General features: G+C 38.3%; 1 protein-coding gene across 1 annotated transcript in view; it reads left to right on the top strand.

Annotated features, from left to right (window-relative positions):
* Window positions 1–20,282, top strand: part of csmd3b (CUB and Sushi multiple domains 3b) — a 575,187-nt gene that overhangs the window by 136,877 nt on the left and 418,028 nt on the right. The window contains 1 exon segment of the mRNA XM_037535436.1: window positions 2,748–2,860. Within this exon segment, the coding sequence (XP_037391333.1) occupies window positions 2,748–2,860 (113 nt within the window).

The raw sequence follows: 20,282 nt of genomic DNA, 5'->3' as shown, positions 1-20,282 counted from the left end.
ATAACCAAAGGCAGTCTTGTCCACTTGGTCCTGTTGCAGGCAACATACCCTTCTTGAGATATGAAATATCTCAGTGTCTTACATTCTACTGATCAAATTTTCCACTGAGATTTAAGCAGCAGCCTTGCTTCTCTGTTGTGCCCCTGCACACCTCTTGACAGTTCCCTCTCACAGCGAGATGTTTTTGGAGAAGTGCAGATTTCGACACAGGATCTGAATATACATGTTGAGGCATGGTGTTGTAAGACTGCTTTGCAAAGCTAATTATGTCTGGGCCGATTCAAGGCTGCAAGGAGCTACGTGACATCATGAGTTCTTGTGCGTGCACTCATCCACATCAGGGGTTATTCAGGTCTGTTCATGACTTTTTAGTTTGGGGACCTATTTCGATTACTCATGCTGCTCGATAGGAAGATCGAATAAGTATTTGATTGATGTTAGATGCAATTTTTTCTGCTTACAATGTAACTTTGAAAGCTAGGAATTTGCAAGTGTGGGAATTGTGAGCAATATCCAGTATTTTTCATGGACATATCTGCCAATGTTGATACACAACGCCTGTAAAATGTAGAAATTAGGAGTAAATCTACCTGGATGCGCACTACAGAGAAGTAACATGTAAATATTCTGCTCTTCCAGAGTGCAGTGAATGCGTCATCAAATACTGGTTTGTAATATTGGTCAAATCTAAATACCTTTCCAATTAGGGATGAAGCCTTTATTGTTTCGTATTGAAATCGCAGTATGAAAAAATGCAATTTTCAAATTGCCACAACTACAATTTTATGTTCTTGTATGATTTTATTTTTTATTTTTTCTCATATCTAATTGTATTGTTTCTTTTTTGTCTTTTAACCCTCAGTGAAGCATCTTAAGCTGCATTATGTATGAGAGCCTATTATTATTGTAACTGTACATTATTTAATATTGTCTTAAGGAGGTTTTAAGAAAAATGGATGAGCTGGTGTTCTTGGCAAAAAATATAGGCTTGGAGATTCATTTAATTTCATTCAGAAAATAATTGTATTTAAATCACTCTCACAATTAGATATTCTCCCCAAATCTCCATTGCCAATATATTTTTTGAACAAATATCTTCCCTGTCGATACGGATATGCTTCTGACATTATTGTGCATCTCTACTGAAACTTTTTACTTTAATTATTAGTAGGTGACCCAGCAAACTTTGGCCTTGCCTGTCCATCTGAAAAATGAACACAAATAGCTTATATGCTGCACTATTTAGCTTCTGTCCTCATTATGGCCTGTGAAAGCATCTGTCACATTTGATTTTGTGGCTGTTAAAGTAAAGATTTAACGTACACCTGGGGCTTCAGTAAGTCCTGTAATTATGATTTGGTGTGGTCGGTTTGTTTCAGACCTCATATTCAATCAATTTTATGCCTGATTAATAATTCTGTTATGGTGTCCCAAACACAGTGTAAAACTAATAATCTTTGTCAAATTGTCAATGTCTTGTGTTATGGTCCCTGCATCTGCAGATGTTGCTAGTCAAATCCTTGGGCTGTCTCACCAAACTATTATTATTATTATTATTATTTTGGCTGTAAGAGGCTTTATGGACAAGACCTCAGGAGATCCGCAGGCCTGCACAATCTTTGAGCAGATCATGCTGTTTGAATGGGTCTCAATGGAAGCGATTCCAGGCAGTACACTTGATCTGGAAGACAGAAATTTCTTGGCCTGGTCTCAGGCATGTACTCGAGTGTTATCCTATTCTGGCTACAGGACATGTCTGGCTGTGGCTGGTAATTATGACTGGATTTCAGTCCCACTTCTTTCGGTCTTCAGAGGCAGCAAAGAAAAGATCATTTTATATATCATCAGTATAGTATCAGAATCATAACACTGAAATGGTCATTCCAAAGGGAAAAAAAACATAGTGAACTTTAATGTATGCTATTGCAATGAGATTTTGTTTCAGATAAAAGCATTTTGTAAGGTTGTAGCATTTCTATTGGTTCAGTGTATTGGTTACAACGTGAAGGGTGGTTTCAAAAAAAAGATGTAAAGTTTTGGTATGACAATTTGTTATGCAATTAAATAAGAAACATATATATATATATATATATATATATATATATATATATATATATATATATATATATATATATATATAGAGAGAGAGAGAGAGAGAGAGAGAGAGAGAGAGAGAAAGAGAGAGAGTACAGTGCAAATCTCCCTTCATTTAATGAATTTCTTATCACAATAATGGCCATGAAGTTCAAGTTATTCATTTGTTAGCTCAGGAAAAAAAGCAGAAAACATACATTTGTCATACATTTACACAGAAGCCTCAACAACTTAATAAAATAATATTTTTTCAGTGTTTAATATATCCACATTTACCTTTATTACAGCTTCCCTGTTCAGGCTTCTAGCCTCCTGTTTAATGACTTGCTTTCAGTTTTTCAACGAAATCTGCATCTCCAAAGTTCAGTCTTTGAAGTTGGTTTTGTTTTCTGCTTCTAACAATCCAAATAAACTCAAACATTCCAAACTTCTTTATTTGCAGACTTATTACCAGATGCATTGGTTTGCAAATAACTTGCCATTTTGACTAGAGATTAAATAAATGAAAAGTAGTCTCTGACTTTTGTATCTTGCAGTACATACACATCTTTTCCAGGAATGGAACACCAAAATGATATTTTGAAGTTTGTGATGCATAAGAAAGCACAAGATTAACTGAGCTCAAACTGCACTGTCTCATATTCTCCCTACAGGTTAACAGGTTTCCAAATCCCACCTCCAGTCACAAGCACAGGGTCTGTGTTTTCCCTGCGGCTCACCAGTGACTTCGCCGTGAGTGCCCACGGCTTCAAAATCTATTATGAAGGTAAGGAGCCTCTCGTTCTTGGTCCACTGCTTTGCACCTTATTGACATCACCTCATATCTAATAAACCCCACAACATGCACATTAATTGCGCTACTTGGCAAATCAAAGAACGCTCCACAAATTGTACAAATCATAATTGGGGTTATTGGAGCTTGATGAAGCACTGCTCTCCCACGAAGGACCTTATCTGTTCCCATCACAACTGATCAAATTACAGGCTGGAGACCTAGCCTTGAGCTAGAAGATTCCTGTCATCAAACAGATGCACCCTCAGCCGGGAAAACAACTTAAGACACAAGTTTCATCTCATTATGCGAATGCATGCCTCAAATAATGGATCGTAGTTGGCACAACTTTTAATGTCATAAATGTAGTTGCACCAGGGACTGCTTTCTACAAGGATGTATGGGTTTGTGTTTCTGAATATTTCCGGGCTATTATCATATATAAACAACAGCATAGATGCAGAGATGCTCCAAAAAACTTGGAATGCTTTGTTGTCTGGTTTTTAGTTTATTCACTGTTGCTGTTTATCTAATGACTCACTTACTTCCTTATAATTATATAAAAAATATACAAAAAGGAACTGTCTAACTCTAGACTAACACCTCACTTTTAATTGTGTTTTTGACGTCTCTCATGGTACAAGACACTCAGCAGTGTTTTTAATGCTTATTTATTTACTTTATTATTATGTCTGTCAGCCTGAAACAATGATGTTGCATATCTGAATGTATGGGCAGTATGCTATATTCACAGATCATTAAGGCCACAAAACATGTTCCCTGTCTGCTCTGATTGTTAGCCTTCTAGCTGCTATCTTCTCCATCTGCAGCAGGCATGACCCTGTACTGCCATCCTGCTTAAGGAGAGGAGCACTAGAGTATTCATCCTGTCTGAATTAAAGAGTTCACTGCTGGAGTTGCAAATTTTAGTGTCACACTAGCCAATTTCTAACCAATAGCTAATATGTTTGGACAGAGATGAAGACTCGATATGCATGCTGACTGACTCACAGCTTGACTTGGACTCTTTCTTTACTGACTCGCAATTTGACTCAGAGTTCCCATATACTCACTTGCAGTTTGACTGACTCACAACTCGACTCAGACTTCCACCTTACTGACTCACAACATCATTCAGACTTTCACTTTACTGGCTCGCAACTTGACTCGGACTTGCAATTCAACTTGGACGTCCCCTTTACTGACTCCTAACTCGACTCAGATTAGCCCTGTACTGACTAGCAATTCGACTCACATTTCACCTTTACTGACTCACAATTCAACTTAGATGTGCCCTGTACTGACTCTACACCAAAACTCATGAACTTCCTCAGTGAGAAGAAAACTTGATGTACTATAGCTTCAAATTACATGATTTTTATGATAACCTAGAAAAGCCTTTAAACTTTTAAAGGAACTGGCAAAATTTTTTGTTAAAAAAAATAATATCACAGACATATGGTTGGTTACACCATCATTCGGAAAGTGCATTGGTTAGTGCATTAATTAATCTAGCAAAGATGTGATACATTTGTTTTCAATGAATTACAGACCATTCTAAACAATCATAGTTGATATAATTTCTCTGGTGTTCATGAGGCTTATTGAATAGATGGACTACCTCTAAGAGCAAGAATAGACTAATGTTTTTTTCCCACATCAGGTGTACAGGCATATAGCTAAGGCCATCATGCAGGACATCCTGTACAGTGTGCGCTGTAGAGCATGCTGTATAATTAATATAGCAGGTTTAGAAAGAAATATATGATGGACTTAACTATACAGTGTCCATTTTGTCAGTGTTTCTTTTTTCTGTTTTGTTAATTAGATGGACTGGATGGACATATAACTGAGCTGCACTGAACATGAGGTTTCATTACTCTAAAGCTGTCGTCAGACTGAACACAAATAAAAATTTGGCTGATGAAGACCACTCACTTCAATGGGACAGGATGTCGGAATGTGAAAAAGGAATTTGCTTCCAGTAGCAGTTCATTTTGCATTTTAGGAACTTTAGAAGTATGAGCCAATAGAATATGAGGGTGGGCTATGCACAATACCAGCCTTAAAATCTACAGCGAGATACCAAAGTTTGAATACCCCTGGTGGATGTTAACTCATCCTCTACAGGGAAAACAAACATTTTATTGCACAAAATTACACATTTTTTCCCAATTATGTTCAATTCAGCAAAACAACTTGCAGAAGTATGCTCATGAACAGTCATTTACACTTAGTACATCAACAAAACATGTAATTTGACCAGGGATGCCCAAACGTTTGCATATGACTGTGTCCTAAGAGACACAAAATGTTTAACTATGGTTTCAATGATTTACATATTACTGATGCAAATTAATTAAAAATAAAAAATAAATTAAACCTAACATTCAAATTTTATGCAGCAACACAAAGGCAAAATGGTAAAATCATCACTGTCCTATTACTTGTACCATAAACTTTCTTAGAGCCAGTATAGCTTCTGGCCCATAAAATAGCTTTAAATGACTCCCTCATAGCTTTAAACGACTCCCTTATTCATGGAGGCTTGCAAGCCTTTAAATGACATTTGAATGATGTGTTAACTGACCCACAGCTGTTATGATTTACAGCCATTTTATGCTGGGAGTGCAAAATACAGTGAGCAAATAGGTGGTTTCAGAGAACACCACTGGCCACAGAAGTACTCTGGAGTGCCTCCTGCAGAGTCCTGGTAATTCTTATTTACACTATGACCCACAGAGGGGTTAACCTAGGGCAGAGGGAATATAAAGAATGTTGATTTCCAAGACAGTTCTTCATCACCAAACTAGTCTCTCCGAACCGGAGTCAGCGTTTCTCTTCAATCCCCTGCGGCTGTAAATACATGTGCCTTAAGTCATTGTTCTCATGGGGGCCAGCACAGGTGAAATATTGTGTAAAAAATGCACACGCTCAACAGGAAAAGCTTCAGAAAAATCTGCGTGCTCGGCATGTGCGATTAGTTACAGTGGCTGGAAGAGGATGAAGGCCCACTTAGATGCATGCGCAACCGGGTTAAAGTGTTTGTGTGACGATGTTAAATCTGCTCTAAACTTTTATTAAAGATGTATACTGGCCTCATTCAAAATAGATAAGTAAGAGCAAGAACAATTGCTTTTCTGCTTGACTGTTTGCTATAAATAGAAGCTGAAATCAGTATATCACAACACTGGAGTCATGTAACAGACTGAAAAATCTCCTTAGCGCTGTGACCGTATCATTAATAAAGCAGGTGAGATTGGAGTAAGGAAAGCCCAGAGGGATTGTGGAGCCACAGGGGCGAAAGAGTCCAGCTGTGAGCAATAAGATTACACTCAACCCCATAAGTCAGAGTGAGTGCTCATGAAGACACTGCAGCTTGGCCTCACTCACCTACTCCTTCGACGAGTCTGGGCTGCCTGATAATGCTGAACACTTCTATACCGTAATCCTGAATTCTGAATTGATTTATTTGGCTAGTCCTGTATTTACATTTCTTAATGTACATTTACTGATTCAGCCCACACATTCATTCAGAAAGGCTTACAGATTTGACGTGTTCTTGTAGCTAACTGAAACTAGTCCAGTTTAAATTGTTATATAGTCTCCCACCATGCTAATGTTAACTCAGTTATGTGACAGTAAGCTACAACTGATCTGTACTAACCAGTGGCAAACCATGACTGTTAGGGTGTTTTCACAAATAGTTCTTATTAAATGAACCAAACTGAGTTCCGTTAAACAGAACCTGAAAGGGAATCAACTGCAAATGATGTCAGTGCTTTTTGTGTTCGCAATGTAAATGAACTATAAAAAGGACTCATTTTTTGCTTCTGGTCATTTTTAGCACTGATGAAATCTCAGACCACTTCATGTTCAGACCACAACTTCATTAGAACTCAGACCGCTTTCAGCACTTACAATGCACGCAGCGCTTGCAAAGTGGGCATCATTCTTTGATAAAGCTAACCCTTCCCTGTTCTCCCATGGGTCTCGCTGAAACAGCTGGCCAAAGCACATTACGCAAAATTGGAAAAATGACTGTATGTGTTGTTGCTGTATTCATTTCTGAGCTCCTGGTGAAAATCTGACAGAGCAGCAATACATTTTCATTCACTCATAACTCTGCCTTGCGTGCATGCCTAGCATTAGCCTTTAACACAGCAAAATCACATAATGTCACTTTAATATGTCAGCTCTGCTGTCTTGTCATGAGATCACAGGCAGGCTTTATCCTGAGTATTACGTTATAATTGATCCTTTGTTGTCCCAGTACGGTTCAATTTTGGAGCCATTTGGTCTGAGTTCAATTGTCATGTTCACAAATGCACAGAAAACCATGACTAAGTCAACTTCAGGCACTGAAATAGTCTAAGTGTAAACACCCTTAGTACTAGGCCTTCAGTGTAGGCCATTTATGTTAAAACCTGGGCAGTAATAAGGAAAAGTCACCTTGAAGATAATGCTGACTTTTGCCAGTGGCTCTAGTGGTAAAACACCCTGGCATAGAGTTTCTCATTTCTTTTTTTTTTTTTTTTTGCTTTACAGTTTAGTACTCTTTAATTCCACCTGCTAGTTAGGACTCCCCCAGTCACACGATACTATCATTGCTAGGACGGAGAAGGCTAACACAGGCTGTTAAGCACCACTGCATCTATTCGAACTGCCACTCACGCAGCATCACTGGACAGCCGAACGCGCTCAGAGATAAGTGCCAACCACCAGTTCTGTTATGCCAGCTAACAGATGCCTGTGCCAACTTATTTTTCATTTCTAACACTGACTTAATCCAGGTTAGACTGTCACTCAAATTCATGTATCTTGTACTTTTAGAAGCCTAAAGTGACTTTTCTCACAAAAATGCTCGTGCCAATGTATTTGGTTGGGGGGGGGGTATATATAAAAATGATATATATAAAAAAGGCCATATTTTCCCATGGCCATTTCAAGAATGCAACACTTTTGTTTCCAACAGTTGCTACAATAGAATGCTTTTGCAGGTGGTGCATTAATAGGTCAATTTGCAAACAGTGGAAGCCAACTGGACCAAGCAAATCTGCAAAGATTTATGACGTAAAAGGCGAAAGCACCATCCTGGATTTATCTAGTGAAATAAATCTAAATATATTGAGGAAAAATAATAAGTGAGACTTTTCTTTGTATATGTATTTTTTCTTGTATATATCTGCATATTTGTGTGAGGATGTCACCAATGTCAGTGTTTTGTAATGGCAGGACAAACTGTTCCAGTGACTGACCTCTCATTGCTTGAAGCCCACGCTGTCAGAGGGCTAAACCGCTAACACAAGCACAAGCAAAATACAGCTCCAACACTCAAATATGCTCCAATAAAAGGGGGCTTTGTCTCCTTTGCTCATGGCATTTAATTAACTCGCTGCTGCTTCCAAGCACGTTTGACTTAATCAGGAACATTCGCGCTATTGCCAAAGCTTCCAGGAAGCTATCATCATGCGCCTCCAGACTGCATTTCCCCTTCATTTTGGTGGTATCCTGTTTTGCCTGCAATCCTTAATATCCTCACTACAGTCTATTAATATTATTATGTACATCTTCCAAACACTGTTCAATGAATTTATTTCCAGCCATGTCTTAAGCCAAACCTGAGACGATTTGCTCTTCACGAAGAATATCTTTAACCAAACACTCTTATTAGGAGTGGGCTCCGTTCTGAGTGACAGCCAACTGTCTCTCTTACTTTCCTGTGATTAACTGGGGGCTAATGGGAAGATGTTCAATAACTCTAAGTGTAACTCACCATCTGCATCTGTTGCTATTTCAGGAATTAGTTATTTGATATGAAGGCTATGTTTAAGTGCACTGATGAAGACTGGCAGTTGATGGGGAGCTGGATGTTCTTTTTTAATAATGAAGTAAGTGTCATGTTTAGGTAGCTTCATAAATATGGATTGTTGATGTGAATCTGGCACTTGTGTCCTAGAAAATAATGGGTGAACTGTAAAACGTGAATAGAACTTACTTAATGAAAAGTTTTAAAGCACCATCAAGATATTTTCCTAGGAACCTACCATAGTTAAAGAGTCATATCCTACATTTTTCTTTCCTTTTCTTTGTTCATTTATCTGGGTTCATGTACCAGAAGTGTACTTATTTTTTGCTTTATTTTCCATTGATTCTTTATCCTGTAGACTTAGACTGTTACTGTGCTTTTAAGACTGATATGCAATAGTTTGGGCACTCTGGTCAAATGTTTCTAAGTGAAACACAATGTCTATAGAGAACACATTTCTGCACGTTTAAATGCACAATTGCTGTCTGTTTGTTGAATTTAACATTGAAAACAATTTGATTTTACCTTTAATTTTTTTTCAATAGTTTAAACCCAGCATCTAATTATAAATTGTGCTTTAAAATGTACAGAAAATGCAATAGTTTAGTAAGTTAGTTAGAGGACGTGTTAACTTATTTTCACTTAGAAAATCAGCAAAACATACATGTACAAACTGTTTCATATGACAGTAATTGGAAATTACACATCTGTTCTGATTGACTGACCCAGATGGCGCATTCAAAGTGCAGTTCAGGCTAAAACACTCCTTATAACTTAAGCATGAATGGGCAGGGCTAAATCAATGACTGACAAAGTAAATATATGTAAGTGCATTGATATTCATGAAACCACAAAAACAGGCTATTTTTGCAGCGTATCTTTCATATATGCACTGTATGGACTGGGGGCTGAACATTCTTTTTAGATACTTTAACTACATCAGATTGAATTTGGTTTTCAAGCATCAAGCGTCAAGCATTTAATGCCAAAAGAAATCCTCAACGCATCTAAGCATTTTCTCATTAGTGCAGTTTACTCTGAGCCATATTGCATATGTAGAGGTCTGTGCCGGCTGAGCTACTGTACTGTGACAGATTAGGGTAGGAAAAATGAGACAGATAAATAATCACCATGAGATTCAGCATAGAACACCCAACAGAAAATAAATCAGGGTTCAGATACTGCATTTGCACATCCTGGAGAAGTTAGCGTTCAGCTACAATTAAGCACCAACATATGTGCTAATTTTCTTATTTTCAAGTTCCAGACCTTAAATTAGGCCCTGGAGGTCCAGGACGTACAGGAAACATAGCCCATGTGAATTTACTGTGGCGTCTCTATTATATAAATGAAACTATCCTTTCTTTAGACATCAGTTTGAGCTTGAACTCCTTTCATAAAACAGGCTTGGGAGTATTTCAGTCAGACGAGAAACTACAGATTAATTGCTCAGATAAAAAGTCACCTCTGAAAGTCAAGTTAAATAAATGATGTTAATAATCAAATGTCACAACTTACTTGTGCCTGAGGAGCGTCTTAAACACAGTCTACTATAAACAGATGTCTGTCAAAGTGACCTTTATTTTATAATCAATGGTTTCTCAATTTCTTGCTCAATAATCCATTTGTCTGCCTCACAGTTTAAAGATGCTATAGCTGGTCATTAAACTGCCTGGATTTCCATGCTTGCATCTAACTGTTAGCGCCACTGTCATTTCTGAAATAGGTTATTGCCTGTTAATATATAAGGTGTGTATATTCAAACCTTGGGGATGAAGATATACCCTTCTTTTCTCATAAAGACAACTAATTGTCAAGTTTCAAATTTTAAAGATGAGCTCACTGAATTTCACCGGTTATAGAAAAATAACATTAAGGATTTGTCTGTAGAGGGAATTTGTTTGTTGTCAATGACCGCCGCACGTTTACACATTATTTCTTGATGAATCTACTAATGATGCACCTTTAGCGTATCCATATTTCAATTAAAATAAGTGAATGAATTGTAGTAATGCATGTGTCCTTCCTGAGTACAAACTAATGTAACCATGGGCTTGTATTGATACATCTGGAATACTAAAATGTAATTGTTTCTTGGTTTGTATTTCTTTTTTCAGCTGTGCTTAAGCTGTCGTCTTGGTTCATTCCAGCTTGATTTGTTCGAACTCTAGCCTAACATCACGGCTGCAGCTTCATCTGTAAGAATATCTGAGTAACATTAGCAGTGAGGCAAATCTTGACAGCATCCGAAAATTCCAACTGGGTCTGTCTGGCTGTGTGCACTTATCAAAATGTCATTGGTTTGGGGATCGAAATAGGCTCGGCAACTGCATAATTGTGACAAGCATGGTAAACAGCAGCTATAATAATATAGCTGCAACATATAGATATATATATATATGTGTGTGTGTGTATATATATATATATATATATATATATATATATATATATATATATATATATATATATATATATATATATATATATAATCTGCAAGTGAAATTAGCAAGCTAGTTAGCTAAGGAAACTGCTTTTCTGCTTAAGCAGTTTAAGTAATCTACAAAATAAGTGTTTATAATATGTATGACCCCTCCAGGCCGTGACACAGTGTACTGCCATTAAGTGGTGTTCTAAAAGGCAGTGTAGATTAAAATGGCCTGCCTTCTCCAGGTCCTGTTGATTGGTGCTTTGTCTGCTGTGTAACCAATTCTAAAGCCAATTTGCTTTAACAGCATGTGGATGAGTACTGTGCTATTACAGAATTTAAAATGTAATAGTTGTTTTTCTCTAGCACATAGAACAATTTTATATTCCAGTACAAGACTTCCTAGATCAGCCTCCTCAGCCATTTTGATCTAAGGTCTAGAGCCACAAATGTTTCTTCCGGAATTAATTAAACATGCGCATGCTAATTGCCGCTGTTGAATAAAGATTGTTTGCCCTGAAGGGGCAAAATTAGATGCACAGTTCAATTGAAAATCTTTACTTGTCTGACTTGCCCGTTTGAAAAGCTGCACGTCACTGATTGCTTGGCTACTAAGAGAACCATTTGACCTCTGGACTGAGGGCGAGGGAAAAAAAGCATGACATGTAAATAGAATGAGACAGTTAATCAATCTTATCAAAGATGACTGGAATGTCTCTACATGCCATGTGTACAGAATCATATTTGATCTTAGTAAATATCAGCAGCATGCTGTTACCGCTGCGGTCTCTAACACCATAGTATTTGAAATAACCACATAGCACTGTATATAATAATATACAAAGAAGCAAGATTCATTAAAAGACTTGGATCATGGGGGAAAAAAGGCATTAGTCACTTTTTTGCAATGAGAGAGGTTGATGTATTAGTGAGTCCATGCAGCGCATATGTCAAACGAAGCTGCAGAGGACAGTTTGCTTTGTCACAACCCTGAACACATTTGCACATGACCATGTATTCAACCTACAGCAGTTTAGCTGCCCATTTATGTTAAAGTCGTGAGAAGGGTTGCTTTTTGAATTGGACACATGTGCAGCCAATCAGAAGAGCCATCATTTACTTATATCAGTCTGAAAGAGAAATTCCAACAGTTTTCCAATTTTACGGTGTAAACAAAGACATTCAGAGTGGCTTGAGGTGCTCTGTTCATGAGATACTCGTCAAGTCAGAATTGTTCACAGTGGTGATAGGAACCAGATGTCTGAACAATCTAATGCCTCTAAAAGCTCTCTCACAGAAAGTTTTTATGTCAAGTCGTTGTGATGTTGTCTGCGACTTTTATAAAAGATTTGCAGTATGCTTTTGCTGTAAAATGTACATTTTTAAATCCAATTGTGTACATGCAGTATGTTGTAGTCAGGTTACGTGCAGGAAGTTTATCAGGCTTACTATTGTCAACATTTCTCTATAATGATCTAACTCACACCAAACCGCATTAATTGACTTTAAATTTCAATGATTAAATTATGCAGAATTTTTTTTTAAATGGTGAAATCTTCCTTTAAAGGTAAACTAACAAAAATATAATGCCAAGGGGTTCTACTGTAAGAGAGGTCAGAAAATATTAATGCAAAAATGAATTAGAACTGTTCTTGGTACATTAAGCCATACAAACATTATAGACTTGAGGGAAAAACTACAAAGCAGAGAAAATTGTAGAATATGAACTCGTTAAAGGTTAGGAAAAGCAGATGCATTATGCCAATTAGCTTGAGGAGGTCTCTAACCTCCTGCCCACGTGCTGTTCTGTAATTATGTCAGGCAACTAACCACTGCATTATATTTCAACAGTGTTAAACTTCGCAGTCTAGGAACTTTGTCCTCCATATTCCACTGCTGTATGGCAACTACCTGGCCCTTTTCCAGGCCATTAATCTAGCCCTCCTCATTAGCACAGATTATACTTGTTGACCACTTTTCCTCCAGGCTGCTTCTACCCCTTCACCCCAGTGTGTATGGACCTCTTCGCTAGGGCTTGTGGGTAATGGAGAACATGACTCCGCTCATCAGACACTGTGTCCAGTATTCTCCATCTGTTACAGAGAGCCATGCCAAGACCTGAGAGCACACCTGCAGATAAAAGCAGCAGGGGCCCTTCAGGATTAGAGCCAGTCCTCCAGGGCAGCGCTTCCCCGCAGTGCTCACATCCAGCTCACTCAGCTCCCTTCTGCTGCGCTCTGCTCTTATCACTGAAGTCAGTGGCAAGAGCTTCGGTCATCACATTATCAATGAACTAACTTTGATGAGCACTAAAAGCAAAGTTTGGTAAATACTTCGCATGTCAGGAGGGAAAAACCTTTCCTTTTAGGTTAATTACTTTTTCACTTGACTCCCTCTGACCAGTTTTGAACGGTTGAATGTTTTGATTGTAAGTATGAAGATCCCTGTATAAACACAGAACCTAGGGATGCACAATGTTTTAAAACAAATGTTTGTTAATCATTACTATAATATTAGAATTTGCAGGTGAGCCTTCTAACACATTAGTGTTTTTGTTGTGTCCTGTGATATGGCTCGCCTGTAAATTTAAGCTATTCACATGACCCAACAAAGGTAAATAGGTTTGATCCAAATAGTGCAGGCCATTCTTCAGTCTTGACAGTGCATTTCAAAGGGCTTGTGTCATGGAAAATCAAATTTCCTTTGCTTTGTTTTTTGGACTAAAAGAGTTGGATGTAGTATGTTAATATTGATAACATTTTAAAATGTACTATTCACCACACACTCCATACAGTCCACAGTGAGTGAAGCTGAAAAATCAGTCCATTTCAAATTCATTGTTTTTGTGATGTCCAAAAAAACCAACATATTTACTTACATCCACCTATTCTGCCTAGAGCACTTTAGCCCCGCCCTTGGACTTTAATGCTATAAGGAGACTCTGCTTTCTTTATGAGGCACAATACAGGGCAGCCAATCAAAACAGAGTCAATTTACATAAATGTCTTTCTTAAAGGCATACATTGCTGCTGTCGGAAGAAAACCTTGTATCTCCAAAATAGTAACTTTACAGGAGAAGGGAGAAACATACTTTACTTTCAATGTAAGTCAATGGAACCACAATTTTTCACATGTCATTTTGGGTAATTTCTTTTATGCCATTCATCATAAAATTTACAAACAATGTAAAGAGTAACAGATACTTTCAAATGCCATAAATGGAGATACAAGGTGTTTTTCCGACAGCAACGATATGTAACAAAAGTTAACAAAAATAAACTGATTAATTTTTAATAACAAAAATAGACTGATTCATTTTAAATTATAAAGATGTGGGTAATGAATACATAAAAAAGAATTATAAATTAAGATAAACCGAGACAAACATCAAAACAATTAAATCCAAGAAAACTGCATGATATAGTCACTTTAATGTATCGTAAGGCATATTGCAATTGTGATATGTAGCAATACAATCACTTCTGACAAATTTAGATATTTGAGTATCTGTAAGAGTTCAAGAACAGATATCTGATTAATCACATTGAAAGAAAAACAACAGGAACAAAAGGACTGTGGCCAATATAATGTAGGGCTGTAGGCTTACCTTTTTAGGTGGCAGCAATTGTGTTGTTGTGCACAAAAATACAGCATAACAGCCGAGGGACATCTTTGGGTTTTTGTGTTGGATGAGTAACAGAGGCTGCCTCTTCGGATAAGCGAATGAGCTAACACAGCTAACCAGTGTTTCATCAAATTCTAAGCATGTATATTTCTGTCTTCCTTGAAATGTAACAAGTGCCCAAATGATTTTAGTATTCAGATACTGTCATTTTGACCAGCTCAGTACTGGAGTACCCATGCACATCTCCAGTCACAACGCAGTCTTTTCGGGCATAATACTGTATGTCATACAGCCCAACTAGAGGCCCGGATCAAGACGCTGACCTTCTGACTGGTAGATTGCATTATAACCAGTAAAACTGTCCCTGTGTGTAGCTTCAGTCTCCAGACTAAGCTGTTGATTATGAACTGAGTTTCTCCAGCTACAACCCTCCTACCCAGCACCCCACCCTTTTTGTCCCAGCCAATTGAAGCCTCCAATAATGAATATGGCTCTCACTGTAGACTGTGTTGCTGAGCCTCTATATATCAAAGTGCTTACAGGAGTTAGTTTCAGCATGTACAGAATGCCATTCATCTTGAATCTTAAAAAAAGGAGAAAGCTGTTTTAATACTTGCTGTGGTATGGCTTTAGATTGATTTTAATTGCCTATTGCTGTGTTTATAGTTTATGTTTACAGCAAGTCACACTTTATCCCAAACCCACACTGGCAAGGCTACGTGGGTCTGGGTGTGGTTTGAGCAGTCAGTTGATTTTTACTCTTGGTTAGCAGCGTTAGCCTCAAGATTGTGTAAATTAGATTTTTCGCAAGACTGAGTCTTTAATTTAATCTCCTCATTTATTAGCATTTATGAATGATGAATGAATGAATGCTGTCATTGTGTTTATTTTGATATAAGGAACCTGTGTTACTACAACTGCAATTTTGAGCTAGCAAACATATTTCATGCATCTGTTGTCTTGTATTGTCTGTTTGATAAAACACAAGCCACAGTGTTAAGTTCAGTTTTTTTTTCTTCACCACATGGCAAGGCTGGTGGGAAGTCACAGTAGGGAATTGCATCCATGTCCTTAAGTGATCTGAGCGTATCTCTTACAATGAATGCGTTTGAGCCCTCAGAACATAGCAGGCCTCCTCAGAGCACCAAACCTTCTTTGTTCTATTGAGTCAGCCTTATGGTCTTTGCTCCCTTGCTGATATTTTATGACCACATTTGAGCCCAACTCAATATTCATCGACTCTTGCGGCGTTTGCCTGGGAAAGAGACCATACCAATTTGTGAGGTGGTCAATGAAAAGTATCTTCAGCATAACCCCAAAGGAACAGGTGTAGCTCTGCTGAGCTGCAACAGTAAACATGTCATTGACGTGGACTGAAATGAACCCTCTGTGTCCCATTATTTACATGCCACTAGGTAGCTTCATAAATTTGATGTGCCTCAGTAGCTTTATTATGGAAGCTATTTACAGTAATAGCCCAATTGCCCAATCAAAATTGCAGCGTTAATGGTACTTTGCCAGTTTGCCACACGTTATTACTTTAACACATTAGTCAAAGTATGATGCCAGTGATTTGCTGTTAATAATTGAAGAATGTCTGCCTCTCTTTAGCTTTGATTGTCTAGGTGGCAGGGCTCATTGAGAGCTTTGTTCAGGTTGATTTAAGTTCTTTTTGTTTCATCAGGCTCTTTAGAGAGGAGCTCCGCAGGGTAATGTGTGAGACTATTTGGTACCATTTTGTCTTGAGTGAGGTAACATTTGTCTTTCTCAGTGTTCGGTGCCCTGAAAAATTGTTTGTGGATGCAGTTGTTAAGCTATGACTGCTGTTCTAACTAAGATAGGGTCATTTTAACATTCAGTTTTCAGGGGCTGAGTTTTTAGTCTATCTAAGCTTTTAAAAATTAAGTGATTAAAATGTTCTCCAGGCTGGCATTGGCTGACTGTTTGAAATACATGTATACATTTAAAACACATTTGTCATGTCACAGTGGTCATGTTTTAGACTTTACCATAAAGAAAGATATTTTCCATTTAAAAAAAACTCTACATTTTGTTATAGCTATATGAATAGACAGAATAAGCATCAGAATACATCTATTACTTTCAGTAAATCACCTGAGTCTGGACATAAAATTGCATGCACACAGGGTAAACATGATAATATGGGGATGGCAGTTTCAAATTTTCATCACCAACATCAAGTTAAAGCAACAGTGGCTAGATGTAACTCCTCAGGACTCGGTGCCCCTCAGTCACATACCACTTTTTGTTATCTTGGAGGGAACTAGAACTTTCCACTTTACTGTTGCTGTATGTGATACATGCACAGTTCTCCCCTGAGCATTGTTCAGTGTAGTCTGCCAAAGGTGTCCTCTGGTTATTGATATTACTGATATTGTCCATGTGATTTGGTTGTAAATAATACTTTGAACTCTGTGTACTTCAGTGATAAACAAATTCACAGAATTTCAATAGATAACTTATCAAGAGACCCATCAATGCAAGTTCTTGCCATTTAAAAGCTATATTTGAAATAATTGTAGAAACAACAGTGGAGCTTCAAGGTAGGACTGTGAATTAATTATATTTATACAGTGGTGGTTGAAAGTTTGTGAACCCTTTAGAATTTTCTATATTTCTGCATAAATTTGACCTAAAACTTGGGATTTTCACACAAGTTAAGTCAACACTATGCAAATCATGCTGTCTTCCACATACTTGACAAAAGTATGTTTGAATCGGCGATATATAAGCTGTGATGTGCCTCCTCTTGGCTAATGGAAAATGAATGGAAAATGAATAGGGAATTAAATCGCTGTCTTTCTTTTGGTAAACCAAGGAAAGTATTTTTGCTACCAGTACATCTTTGTTTAGAAATGTTTCTGACTCTGAGTGCTGCTATTTCTGTTCCTGTGTAGTGCCTTGTTTAAAGCGTTTGTGTGCTTCAGTGCAGGATATTACTGTATCTGCTCTGTCTCATGCTGTGGCGTGTCTTTACTATGCTGCTGGGTCCTGGCTGCTATTTCTGTGCCATTGACTTCAGCAGGGCTGTTTTCTATGCAGCATGCTAAAATGATTAGCAGACTGTGCCAAGCTACTGATGCATGCAGATGCGGGTCAGACAGGAATAATTAAACTGGAGTGGCGGCCATGCAGGAAGCTCGTAGCCTAGCCTGGTCTAAGCAAGGTGAGTCTGCAAACTGTCCCCGCTCGATCCATGACTCTGAAAGCCAATAAATCTGTACTGTCGCCAACTTTAGTAAAATATGGCTGTTCCATTGAAATTCCAGTCCATGGTTGTTGTGATTCAGCTGGGAATGATATTTCCACTCTCCTCCGAAGCTCCTCCTCCTCAGCAGGTGCAGTGCTGGCCATGCCCTACAATACAATTGCAAGGGGCCATGGCTGAAGTGCTGCTTTGATTGATGGCAATGCTGTGGGAGTGACCTTGCGGGTGGTTGCATTAAGAGCCTGAGTAATGAAGAGCCCACCACTCTCTCTGCATGTGTGTGTGTGTGTGTGTGTGTGTGTATGGGTGGCTCATCCGTCAGCCCCTTTCACACTGAGACCAAGGGCTTGATTTCCCCTGATAGCATATCTCTCTCTCTCTCTCACTCTCTCTCACTCTCTCTCTCTCTCTTTCTCTTTCTTTCTGTCTCTCTCTCTCTTTCTCTTTCTGTCTCTCTCTCTCTTTCTCTTTCTGTCTCTCCTTCTTTTTCTTTTTCTCTCTCACTTTGTCTGACTCACTCTCTCTCTCTGACTCTCACACTTTGTGTGTGCACTCTCTCTCTTTGACTCTCACACTTCCTTCCTTCCTCTCTCTTTGCTTCCCTTTCTTTCTCTTTCCTTGTCTCTATTTCTGTTTCATCACTTTCTCTCTCTGTCTCTTTAATTCTCTCTCTCTCTGTTTCTTCTTTTTACTTTCTTTTTCTCTTAAATTGTCTTCCTTTACTTTCTTATTTCCCCCTTTCTTGTTTATTTTCTTTTTTGTTTAATTTCTTTTTCTTTCTCTCTCTTTCTTTCTAGTTTCTCTCTCTTCATCTCTTTCTCTGTTTTCTCTCTCTTATTTCTTAATATCTCTCTCTGTCAGTCTCTCTTCCTTGCTCTCTTTTTCTGCTTCTTAGAAGTCATCATGCTCTTACACTTGAAGGATCAGTTCAGAGCTGCTCCCATAAAATGTCGGTTTAATTGCCACACACTCCTGAGGATTTACACACCAAATACACACTCATCCATATCTTCAGATTAAAAGACACAAAAAGAGAGTACACACGCACATGCACACTCCTGGCTCTGCAGGGTTATCAAAGCCTGGGTGCACTATCTCATGGGACAGCTGATGCCCGTCTTCTGCAGTTCCGGATGACTGGCTACCGACTGACGCTCCTTGCTCCCCCATCGCATTTAATATGCAGCTCCACCAGTTCTTGGAAAGGCAGAGAAAATGGATCAGAGAAAGGCAGAACCACAAATATGCATCTGTTGCTTAATATGTCCTCTGGCATGAAGCTTCTTTAGTGCATCACTGCCTGATAACAGTAACAATGATGCTAATAGTAAAGACATTGGAATAATTATCATTCATACCATCAGGAATGGTATGCTGCATGTATCCATACGTATATGAATACATAAAGCATCTGAATTATTCAAGATTTCTTGTATTTTTGTGCTGCATAGAAAGCTTTATTTATTGTTTGACAATTGACAATTTTTACCATATACACTATATTTCCAAAAGTATTCACTCACACATCCAGGCCTGCAGACTGCTTCTACAAGCATTAGTGAAAGAATGCGTCACTCTGAGGAGCTCAGTGAATTCCAGCATGGTACCATTATAGGAGGCCACCTGTGCAACAAGTCCAGTCGTGAAATTTCCTCACTACTAAATATTCCACAGTCAACTGTCAGTGGCATTATAACAAAGTGGACGTGATTGGGAACGACAGCAACTCATCCACAAAGTGGACAGAACACAGTCAGCGGATGCTGAGGCGCATGGTGCGCAGAGGTCGCCAATTTTCTGCAGAGTCAATCATTACAGACCTCCAAACTTCACTTCGCCACCACTGAACTCTAGAGCAGTGGAGACATGTTCTCTGGAGTGTCTAATTACGCTTCTTGGGGACGGCCCCTTCCTGTTCCAGCATGACTGCGCACCAGGGCACAAAGCGAGGTCCATAAAGACACGGATGAACGAGGTTTCTGTGGAAGAACTCTGGCCTGCACAGAGTCCTGACCTCAACCTGATAGAACACTGGGATGAATTTGAGAAGAGACTGCAAGCCAGGCCTTCTCATCCAACATCAGTCTCTCTCTCTCTCTCTCTATATATATATATATATATATTATTTCATGAACTTTGATATATACTGAATGAATAATAATATATATGGAATGAACATTGATATATACTGATTGAAGATTGATATATATTGAATGAAGTTTGCTGTTGAAGGGTTGAGGATGGCCAACAAACTGATAAAGTGACCAGTATATATATATATATATATATATATATATATGATATATGATGTGAAGCCACAGATGAGTG

The sequence above is a fragment of the Pygocentrus nattereri genome, chromosome 27 (genome assembly GCF_015220715.1).
Source record: "Pygocentrus nattereri isolate fPygNat1 chromosome 27, fPygNat1.pri, whole genome shotgun sequence".
Taxonomy (NCBI): domain Eukaryota; kingdom Metazoa; phylum Chordata; class Actinopteri; order Characiformes; family Serrasalmidae; genus Pygocentrus; species Pygocentrus nattereri.
Note: the sequence above shows the minus strand (reverse complement) of the source record. Positions and strands in the feature narration are given on the sequence as shown.